At 39.5% G+C, this 12001-nt stretch overlaps 1 protein-coding gene across 4 annotated transcripts in view; it reads right to left on the bottom strand.

Moving 5' to 3' along the window:
- The window catches only part of FAM118B (family with sequence similarity 118 member B), a 75848-nt gene that overhangs the window by 28487 nt on the left and 35360 nt on the right, over positions 1-12001 (bottom strand). For all 4 annotated transcript variants that reach the window (XM_049856520.1, XM_049856521.1, XM_049856522.1 and 1 more), the window contains exons 2-3: positions 8076-8168; positions 3605-3857 (exon numbers count right to left, since the gene is read on the bottom strand). In XM_049856520.1, the coding sequence (XP_049712477.1) occupies positions 3605-3857; positions 8076-8161 (339 nt within the window). In that variant the 5' untranslated portion in view covers positions 8162-8168. The remainder of the gene's footprint in view (positions 1-3604; positions 3858-8075; positions 8169-12001) is intronic.

Below are 12001 nucleotides of genomic sequence, written 5' to 3'. Positions count from 1 at the left end.
AGTGCAACTACCATGTGCCAGACACTTTATACACATTATCTCACTTACTCTGCACAGAACTCCATGAGTTAAGTAATATCTTCCCAGTATTATAGGGGCAAAAGACAGATTCTGAGAAGTTCAGGGATTTGCCCAGAGTCCCAGTGTATTTAAATGACAGTCTTCCTGATTCGGAAACCCAAGCTTGTTGCACTGAATCCATCATATCCATTTCCTACTATGGTATCATAGATGGCCAATCTTGTTTAACTTAAACGCCCCTTCCACCACATCCCCTTCCATTAAATTTTTTTGAAGCAATTTCCAGACATTGTACCATTTCATTCATATATACTCCAGTATGTTCCCTAAAATGTAAGTGCCTCCCCCCATTAAATAGAAAACACAACCTTAATACCACTATCATACCTAAAAATTTTAATATTAATTCCTTAATATCAGATATTCAGTGTTCCATTTTCAACCAAACTCTTTTTTAACCATACTGTTCTTTCTTTAGCTGATTCTGCTTTTGCTATCCTATTTACAAATGCTTTGCAAAATCTGAGGTCATGAATATTTACGCTTATGTTTTCTTCTAAGAGTTTTACAGTTTTAAGTCTTACATTTAGATCTTGGATCCATTTTGAGTTAATTTTTATATATGGTATGAGTTGAGGGGGGACGAGTCCCATTAGCTCTTTAAAACCTATCAAATCTTTACAATGTTTTAGGTTAGTTTCCCAGTGAAGGGCAAGGAAATGAAAAGAGGAAGTAAAACAATCTAAGTTTCTGCAATGAGTCGTGAAACAGGAGGAAATTAATTTTAACGGCCCGTTTTTTTTCAGCTAACCTATAATGACACCTCTTTCCTATAGCCCTAGGGTCTGGAAGAAAAAACTTTATCACTGATAACTGACTTTTCAAGGAGCAAGAATTCTATTGTCCCTGATACATCTCAGGTAAATTCTGACTTGAAGAAACTTAAAGACAAAGCAAGACAAGGAGGCCTTTTACTTATGTCAGGAGTTGGTACCCAGCTCAGGTGGATAGTATAGAACAAGACAAAAAAGCGAGACCAAAATTCCGTAAAAGTATTTTCAGTGACTGCCTTTAAAATGAACATTAAAAACACTGAATGTGTGTAAAGTATGCACAGGCTGACTAAGGTAAATGACGTCACTAAGAAGTACCCAAGAAAAATGGATGTTTTTAGTAAATGGTATGACATATACAACTGTGCAACAACAATTAAAAAACAGGAGTGTGGTTACATGTTTATGTATGTACATGGGCACAGATAGATGTATCTGTATGCAAGTGTATATATATGTAAGTGTACACATTCATATATGCAGTAAAGCACATGGGGACACAAACACAGGTACTTCTTAGACTAAAGCAAACACCTCACAGAACTGGTTTACAGGGTCTGAAAGCTTAGGACCATAGCCTGTGGACAACTCAGTCAAATAACATAAGACAGTACGTAAAGTTTATGCTCTACATTCTAATTTGGTGAGTAGTGTCTGCAGTCTTAAAAGCTTGCAAGTGGCCATCTAAGATACAATTGGTCACTGTGCATCTGAAGCAAAAGAGAAAAAAGGAAACCAAATATTCAGAGAACTAGTCTACAGGACTAATAGTCTACACAAACCACAGCCTCATCTATCCTGGGACCAGAAGAACTAGATGGTGCTTGACCATTCTCTTCAGGAAGACAATATATGGATCCTGAGAGAATGGAAGCAAAATGGTGAACAGAACTCAATGTCTTAAAAAGTTCAGATTCACTGGACCAGTTGAGACTGGAGGGCTCCCCAAGACTATCACCCTGAAATACTCTTTAAATCTTGAACCAAAACTATTCTATGAGGTCATTTTTTAGCTAAATAACAGACTGGCTCATACAATAAACAATACCATCTGTGAGTACTGTTGTGGTGCAGTGAATTACTTATGTGACCCTTCCAGCCATAGTCTTTGTAACTCCCACCAAATGACTGGGCAGGACTATGCAAATGTGGTGCTTGTGGCCCACCAAGGAGACTGGACAGCTTGCTAATAATGCAAATAAGTCTCACAGCACCCTTGTGGGGATGGGACCATGCAAATAAGGTATATGGAACCCTAAAGAAGGGGACTGGTCAGTTTTGCCATCCCTTTAGGCGTAAAATGAGCCATTCCAGAAGTGGACAGAGGTGGCCTGACTACTACCAAGGAGAAGAGATAGGAGCAGAGTGCATCCTTTAGATCTGGGATCCCTGTACTGAGACCTTCCAGGAGACAGAGAGAGAGCTGTGTCACCAGAGACCATGAGAGGCAGTGAGAAGCAGCAGCAGAGAAATGGCAGCAGCAGAACCAGGAGACCGGCAGGAGACAGTGTGGTGGGCTTCCTGGCCCACAGAGCGAGAAAGCTGAGTGCCTTTGGGCAGAAGGGTGCTTCCAGGCATTTGGCAGATCCAGGTTTGCTGACCCAGGGAGTTAGAGCTGAGCGTCTTACTTGGCAGAGTAGGGTGCCCTGGGGCACTTATTAGCAGAGCTAAAAGAGCTTTCTTAACACTTGCCCAAGGAGGGCAGAGGCCAAGGACCAGAGAGAGGTGTGCCTGAGAGCACGGCTGAGAAGAAGCTGTCCTGATGGAAGAACTGTATCCTGAGCGTTCCTGAACCTGAATTGTAACCTGTTACTTCTCTAATAAACCCCATAACTATGAGTATTGTCTGTGAGTTCTGTGTGGCCACTGCAACGAATTATCGAACACAGCAGAGAATAGAGTGCCGTGGGAGGGACGGTTGGTGTCAGAATTGGTAAAACGGTTGGAAGGTGAAGGCACGTCCAACCTCCACCTTATAGGAATCAGCCTTGGGCTGTAGCTCTTGATTCTCCCTCCCTGCCTTGTGAAGTTAGGGGAGGTCAGACGCCCCCAACACACCATTTTTACAACTGTGCTCCTTTAAAAAAATCATCTATATGAGGCCAAGCAGTCAACATTTATTCAAAAGCAAGGATGAGAAGGAAAGGGGGCAGAGAAACTAGATTACCAGAAATGGAACAACCAGAAAGGAAATAATGAGAAAGCTGACATGGTGTGAAAAATGTAACCAACGTCACTGAACAAATTGTATAGAAATCGTTAAACGGAAACCTAATTCGCTGTGAAAACTTTCACTGAAAACACAATAAGATATTTTAATTAAAAAAAAAAAGGACATTAAAAACTGGTCTGCTTCATCCATAAAGTGCTAAGAATATTTCCAATCTTTCTGAGGTCCCCTAAAATGCAGATGCTAGGGAATATGGCTTTTATAATAATGAGTGTGGAAAATGTAAATGCAAATTAATTATCACCAACAAAAATAATTCAAAGCACAAGGCTAACAGGACAAGGTCTCATTTTTGTACATATAAAGGCCTCAACATCTCTCTCTCTCTCTCACACACGCACACACACACCCAAAGTGAAATGGGGTCAAGATAACTGAGTAGGGTCCATAAATAGACATTTTGCAGGAGAGCCAAATTGTGATGCAAATCCACAATCTAGAAATGAAGATCCCTGCTGTATGTGGCATGGCAGTCACGGTTTTGAGAGATTTCAAATGCCATGGCACACAGGTTACTCACGGGAGAGAGTTTCTGGATGAGGTCATGGGCAACATGGACGAGGTTCTTGTCTTCATGGAGACACTTCTGAAATTTCTTGCTCTCTTCATCTTCCAGGAGATCAAAATCAATGGCAGCATCCAGTAAGGCCTGAATTAACCCCTTCCAGGATTTCAGGGCTGGAACCTGAGGGGCAACGGCAGCACTGATGCCTGTTCCGATCACCAGCACAAGTTCCTGAGGCCTCTTAGTTTTCAAGCTTGGAAGCAGCTTCCTAAAAAAGTAAGACAAGTGAGAGAAACGGGAACACCCAACATGTATGAGGCATGTGAAAGACAATTTGACTAAAACCATAGGTTTAGCTATAACTTTTATAGTCACCAAGATGACAAATACCAGTTTCTGACACTTCTCCAAACTAGCTCAAGTAAAAAGACCAGACTATTGTGTTAGTGCTTGCAAAGGAATAAACTGACTTCAGGAATCCTAACAAGTAATCTTGAAAGCAATTTTCTCCTTTATATTCCTCTCAACCTAAGAAAACCCACTAATATTAGCAAAAGGTACAAATATATTACAGCTCAGCAGAGTTCTAACAACTAAATTGTATTTTAAACTGACATCAATTTTTTTTTTATGTACGATTTGGATTCCAGAAAGAGAGGGAAAAAAAATTAGATTCCTATCGTTGAGTAATGTCAACAGAGATGAAAGAAAGTCAGTAACAAATTTAACCCCCAATTTTGTAAACATTATTAAGATAAAACTGAGCATGAGATAGCCAACATGGGAACAAATCTGCCCTCAGTTCTCTACATTTCCTCAGGCAAGAAAAGAATAATAAAGTGGCCATCAGAATTCTGAGAACACAGGAATCTCACATACTTAAATAAACAACAAAGAAATAACTATTCAGAGGATACGACAAAAAATGAAAAACATTCTTTTCTCAGCATGATAATAAGCACAGACAGACTTCTGTCCTGAAGCTTCATGCAAGATAGCATGGGGCAAGTTTTTGTTTGTTTTCTGAACCTCTCTCCTTATTCTGGAGACTGTATTAAAATCCCTGTTTGAAATATGTTTCTTCACTTTAATAACTGCTGACAGTATGCTTTTACCCAAGAAATTGCCATCTGCAACCTTCTGTCCAAATGATAACAAAATGAATAAAAACAGGATCAGCATTTTGGCATAATCTAAAAAAGGGACATTATTTTCAGTCTTGGGAAACCTCATTTTGGGTTCCCTTTCACCAGTCCCTGCATCCTGTCATTTGATAAATATGAAAAACCTAAAAACTGCACTAAAAGTGTACCTATGAACAAAATGGAGTCCCTGATCTCAAAAGTTTAGTCTACTGGGAAAGACTGATAATAGATATCAGAAGCAAATGATGAAAAATGAATGTCAGCTCAGGGGAATCAGGGGAGTGGAACATATACAAACACACGCACGGAAAATTTCTAGGATTTGCAACAACTGTAAACAGTGGCTCACTCTGGGAAGTGGGCCTGGGGGGATAAGTAACTCCTACTTCTCACCTGATATTGCTGTACTATTTGAATTTTTACCATACATATGTATAGATCTGAGTTATACTTTTCCTTAATTTAAAATTTCAGTTAAAAAGGAAAAAATTAACAGCTGTGTTTTATTTCGGGTCCTTCCCAAAACCACTAATAAAAGAGTTTTTTTTTTTTTTTTTTTAAATGCATAAATTTATAAGGAGAATGGGAAAAGAACAGCAGACAATAGAGGTCAATACAATTTTAGAAATTGTAAAGTAAAAGCCAATTCTTGTAGAACCTTGGGAATATTCTAGTTCATTTGAAGATGAAGGTGCAGGTGGGGCTAAAATAGGCAAATTAATTGCAAGTGTGTAATTGAAGCAGTCAGAACTCTGAATGTCCTTCCCCTCCTGGCAGAAGGCTGGAGACTTGCCTTCTGGAAAGGCTGAGCCATAGGACTCTGTATTTGGGGTCACTGGCACAGCTCAGGGGGACAGGGTGGGAGTGTGAAAACAGGGAGATAAGTCAGTCTGTGTGTGAAATATAAGACTCCCTCCAACCCCCTTCCCCTGGGGGAGATTCCCAGATCACTGGCAGCCAACCTTTTACTTGCACCCCACCCCGTATCTAGTTAGAAGATGGAAGGATTCTTATTTGGAGAAATTGAGTGTGAGAGAAAAGACCCACAGATTCTGCCAGGTAGGAGCTCCTCATCTGCCGAGCCTGGCCCATGCTTGATATCTACAGGGAACCCCATCACGAACAAGTCCTTATGCACACAGAGATCTTCCAACTGGCCTTTTAGAGTCTTCTCTTAAATATGAGCAGACAAAACAAGGGTCATCTTATATTTGAGGGAAGTCCCAAACACGAGAGTTAGACCCAAACAAACTAGCAGACAGAAAGGAATTTGGAGGAAACAAGAGACAATGCAAGAGAAAGAAGGAAAATTTAAATGAAAACTATATTCTCACTTAGCTTTAAAAAAAATTGCATCTATGAAATATGAACAGAATGCTATAAAAAAAGAATAGGAAAACAAAAAGACTTCTTGTAAACAAAAATAATTAATTCATAAGGTTAGAAGATAAAATTGAGAAAATCTTCTAAAAGCAGAATTAAAAAACAAAAAAGGAATGAAAAAAATTCAAGAAAATTAGAGACTTAATCCAGAAGTCTGAAAACAAGAGTTTTACAAAGATAGAGAAAAATTCGTAAAGGAAATTATCAAATAACACAAGAAAATTTCTTTTAAGTGAAGACGCATTATTGTAAAATTTCAGATTAATGAAGATAAAACAGAGCCTTACGAATTTCTAATAATAAGAGGACACACAGTCCAAAGGACTGGAAATCTGAATACAAGCGGCTATTTTGGCAGGAACAGTTACGTGTCGGCAGAAAATGGGCAATGCCTTCAAAATTCTTAGAAAATTATTTGCTACCTAAAATTCTATATTTAGCCAAACCATCAAACACGAGCATGATAAAGACAGTTTCAAATGTCTTCATAAACTGTTCTCCTATGGATCCTTACTAAGGAAGCCACATGAGGATATACTTCAGCAAAATGAAATGAAGGAGGACAAGAAAAAACAAGGCATGAGATCCAGGAAACCCCGGATCCAAAAGAGGAGTGTCTTAGTCATCTAGTGCTGCTATAACAGAAATACCACGAGTGCATGGCTTTAACAAACAGAAATTTACTCTCTCATAGCCTAGGAGGCTAGAAGTTCAAATTCAGGGTGCCAGCTCAAGGGGGTGGCTTTCTCTCTGTGTCAGTTCTGGGGGAATGTCCTTGTCATCAATCTTCCCCTGGTCTAGGAGCTTCTCAGCACAGGGATCTCAGGTCCAAACAATGTGCTCCGTTACCAGCGCTTTTTTGGTGTCATGAGGTCCCTTTTCCTCTCTGATTCTTTCATATATATCTCAGAAGAGATTAACTCAAGATACAACCTAATCCTTTAGATTGAGTCCTGCCTCATTAACATAACTGCCTCTAATTCTGTCTCATTAACATCACAGAGGTTAGGATTTACGATACATAGGATAATCACATCAGATCACAAAATGGTGGACAACCACACAACACTAGTAGGAACCACGGCCTAGCCAAGTTGATACATTTTGGGAGACACAATTCAATCCATAACAAGGAGCGACATAATTCTAAGGATGATGGTAAAGGGAGGGGGCAATATTGGAAATGCAGCAGGCCTGCAGAGCAACTGCCCAAAGCGAACAGAGCCCAGAGAGAAGGACCCGAGAAGCAAATAAATCTGTTAATCTACTGATGTGTTTCACCATGTCTAGGAGATTTATTCTTTTGTCACAGACTTTGGGAAGAAATTAATCACAGGTACACAGAAAACAAAGCAAAAAAAAAAAAAAGGAAAAAAATGAGAACATCTTTTAACAAAATAGGGGAAAATAATTCAGAAAGGAAATGTAATCATAGCATATTACTACACTCAGCTATAAATAATATTTAAACTATTATAATGTTATAAATACTAAAAACTGATTTAACCAAAAATGGCAATTTAAAACATACTGGGAGGTGGTGGGCAACGTGTGCGATGTGTGATGTCTGGGAGGGGGTGGTTTTGCAACTCGGGGGGATTCATGACAGCAAGGTTAATCTTTATCTTCTGTAATTAGAAATAAAACAAAAAGCTTAAAAAACAACAGTACACATAGAATATTTACAAATATGGATGTAAATACTAGAAGAAACATAAAAAAAGTTGAAGGTGATGGTCTCTGACAAGGAGTGGAGTCTTGAGGTACTAACTTTTAAAATTAGCTACATGTATGACCTTGATAAAAACTAAAGATTAAATCCAAAATAAAAACAAGTTGACTTTTTAAAATGAAGGTCAATATTAATTAGTGAAAACAACTGGAATACAGGGCAAGTTAGTTTTCTTTATCCAACATGAATGCTAATTTACTACGTCAGATTCCCTTCCCTTGTTTACCTGGGCTTTTTGGTGGGGGGTGCGCCATCACTGAAGAATCCAAAAATCTGGTCTATATCAGAGGCCTGGCTCCCTGTAGAAGCCATCCAGTTTCTAAAATAGATTAAACACCATGGACGATGATTAGATCTTTAAACCATACAATTCAAAATAGTATAAACAGTAAATACTAGCTTAATAAGTTGTATATCCTAATGGTATTCTGGCGATATCCCCTGCTTAACAGAAATTCATTAGTTAACCAGAGTTCCAAACTTAAGTTCATCTAAAAGAAGTAACCTCTGAAATTATAGGATTTTGGTGCTCCATACTGCCACCTTGCTTTTTGCTCCTGGAGTGCTCCCCAAAAAACAATGTCAACTCATGTCAACGACTGGTCATCACGTCGCGGAGTTTAGGAAATACCTGTTATCCTTCCACATGAAACAGGCTTGGGGAGGGAGGACTCATGATCAGTGTGCTAATAATAGCCCCAATCATCCACTTAATATCAGCTGAAGAAATCAGCAAGTCAAGAACAGAACAATCAATACTAATTTGCTGATGAAACATTCCTTCTTTACTAGACAACTATGTCCTCAGAGGCAGCAGGGCATGTCTCTCTAGCTAACTAGACTTTTAAATCAAGACACTGTGAAAAGGGGTAAAAGTATTACCAAGCAAAGATGTTTGGAAACCGATCAACTACCTCCAGGTGACGAGATAACTAGCAAAAGGAAAAGACTGACTGTGGAAGAAGAATTACAAAGAGAATTTTTAACCGCTCAGAACATTAATAAGTTTGCTAAATCTAAGGACTGTTAGTTCTAAAATAGCAGTAATACTTTCAGTATGCACACACTACGGAAGACGATGCATATACTGCAGTTCTGTGTGTTTCATATGCAGTATTTGGAAAGAACTGAACTACTATTACTGGAAGTTTAGCGTTTTATTAGAAAGCTTTTTTCTTTATTAAAATATTTTTTAAAGTCTGCTGAATTAATTTTTCTGGTAAACAGAAGGCTCATCGCCCCCCCCCCCCATATTTCATCACACATAATAGAATGCTTCTTTGATATCACTGTCACTAATATAAAATCACAGATACGAGTTCGGAAGTAGATCACCTTTCTATTCAAATCTTTGATTCTGCTGATGTTATGGATTGAATCGTATCCCCCCAAAGTGTGTGTTGTAAATCCTAACCCCTATACCTGTAGCTGAGCCCTCGTGGCACAGGGGTTAAAGCTGCTAACTGAAAGGCTGGAGGCTGGAACGCACCAGCTACCCCTCGGGAGAAAGATGTGCCAGTCTGTTTCTGTAAAAATTATAGCCTTAGAGACCCTAGGGGGCAGCTCTATTCTGTCCTATAGAGTCGATATGAGTTGGAATCAAGTTATAACTATGGTTATAATCCCATTTGGGAATGAGTTTTCTTTGTTATGTTAATGAGGCAGTATTAGTGTAGGGTGTGTTTACCTCAAACTCCTGAGATATAAAAAAGCAGATTAAAAGCAAGCAAGCACACACAGAGGGGAAGATACATGAACATGACTGCCTAGGACCCTCCTCCAAAACAGACAGACTCCCCCTAGAGCCGGTACCCTGAATTCAGACTTCTAGCCTCCTCAACTGCAAGAAAATAAATTTCTGCTTGTTAAAGCCACCCACTAGTGGTATTTCTATTAAAGCAGCGCTAGTAACTAAAATAGTTGTTAAGAAAGCTGGTAAGAAAGCGAATCTTGCCTTAACTGAATAATCACCCGGGATACTTAGAGAAAGTCTACGCTCCTAGGCTCTCCTGCAGAGTACTGAACCAGAATCTCCAGACTCTTCACGTGATTCTTACAACCAGACAAATAGGAAATACCTACACAAAATGCAAGCTGAATTTTTCTGAAACTCAACTATTTTGTTAAACGTAGGATGTACATCAGGTAATGGTTTTGCCACCCTCCCTTAACTGTATGAATCATTTCTGAGAGCCTAGCAGCTTCCCAGTTTGCTAATGCCAGCAGTCAGGATGTAATTGCCATTAGAACACTTCCTACTCTAAAGAGTCTATGCTCTAGATTGGAGAAGCAGTGAAGGCTGGTTACTTCTCCCACACACAAGACAACCCATCCATTTATTTTTAAAAGGTATGCAACAGAAAGGGTACATGTTTTTTCCTTAAATATGGGTTCCCTAAACCCATCATCTAAACCTATTACATCCACGTAAAACACTGTGATGGTTAAGGCTGTGTGCCAATTTGGCTGGGCCATGATTCTCAGTGGTTTGGCAATAGTATGATGTTGGGATTACTTCCATGATGAGATTTGATATAATATGATCACCTCCATGATGGGATACGCTGTGAGTAGCCAAACAGTTGAAAGGAAGTTTCTCTGAGCATGTGGCCTCCAATAAATATAGACAGACATTCTGGCAAGGCTCGGGGGCTTTTGCTGCACTGGATCCTGCAGCTGGTTTCTGTTTGTGTGACCTCCACTCTGGGGACTTGAGCTAGCAGCTCACCTGCAGTCTTGCCTGCTAATCTTGGGATTTGTCAATCTTTGTAGTCTACGAGCAAGAGCCCCTGACCTGCCGATCCTGGGCTCGCCAGCCCCTGCAGCTATGTGAATCAGGAGAAGCTTCTATCCTGACCTGTGGACTTGGGACGTTCCAGCCTCAACAACTGCATGAGCCATTTCCTTGATATAAATCTCTCTCTGCATATATTTATATGCTTTATTAGTTTTGCTTCTGTAGAGAACTCAGCATAAGACAAACACTGTGCATTGTGAAAGACGACTAGGGAAGTAGTTTAGTTCTTATTAAGTTTTAAAGATGGGTATCTTCAGAGTTCAAAGTTTAATTCAGCTACTAAACCACAGTTTTATGTAAAAAAGTCTTACAAAGTACCTACCATATGCCACACAGTTTGCAAATATTAACTAATTTAATCCCCATGATCCTGAGGTACTATTACTACTGTCCTATTTTACAGACAAGAACACTGAGGCACAGAAGAGTTGGGCTCTGTGTAGTACCAATGCAGTCTGCCTCCCGATCCTATGCTCTTAGTTATGCTCCTACATTCTAGAAAGTAGATTTACTTAAATTCTGTGTAATGTGTATTAGCTGCTTCAAAGTAGGCACTCTGGTGACTTAATCATGGCAGTTAAGTAAATTCAGAAGCTGGATGAAGCACTTAAAAAAAATTTTTTTTTATTGTGCTTAAGGTGAGAGCTTACCCAGCAAATTAGGTTCCCATTTAACAATAAAACCAAAACCAACCCCACTGCTGTTGAGTCAATTCCGATTCATAGCGAACCTAAAGGACAGAGTAGAACTGCCCCATAGGATTTCCAAGGAGCACCTGGTGGATTTGAACCTCCAGCCTTTTGGTTAGCGCAGCTGTAGTTCTCAACCACGATGCCACCAGGGTTTCCATTTAACAGTATCTACACAAATTATTCAGTGACGTTGGTTACAATTCTCTCAGAATGTCATTATATTCGCATTCATTCCATTCTGGTTGTAACGTTTCCCTGCCCCACTACCTTCTCATCTTTGCTTTAGAGTAATTTTGACCATTTGATCACCTATTGTTGATTTTTTTTTTTTTTTAAAGAAGCTCATTCATTACTCATGGGTGGTATTATTTATGATCCAATCTGTTATTAGCTAACAAGTGATTTCAAGGGATACTTTTGGTGTAAGGTTTGAAATGTATACCAGGGTGATAGTCTCAGGGAGTCCCTTAGTCTCAGCGGGTCCACTAAGTGAACGTTTTAAGAATTTGAGGTTCTGTACCATGTTTTTCTCTTGTTCTGTAAGGATCCATTAAATGTGGCCCTGATTAGAAAAGTCGGTAGTGATAGCCAGGCACCATCTAGTTCCTCCAGTCTCAAGGCAGAGGAGGCTGTTGTTCGTGTTGACTACTAGTCCTGTAGACT

Source organism: Elephas maximus, chromosome 17, assembly GCF_024166365.1.
Source record: "Elephas maximus indicus isolate mEleMax1 chromosome 17, mEleMax1 primary haplotype, whole genome shotgun sequence".
Taxonomy (NCBI): domain Eukaryota; kingdom Metazoa; phylum Chordata; class Mammalia; order Proboscidea; family Elephantidae; genus Elephas; species Elephas maximus.
This window is presented reverse-complemented; position numbering and strand designations above follow the sequence as displayed.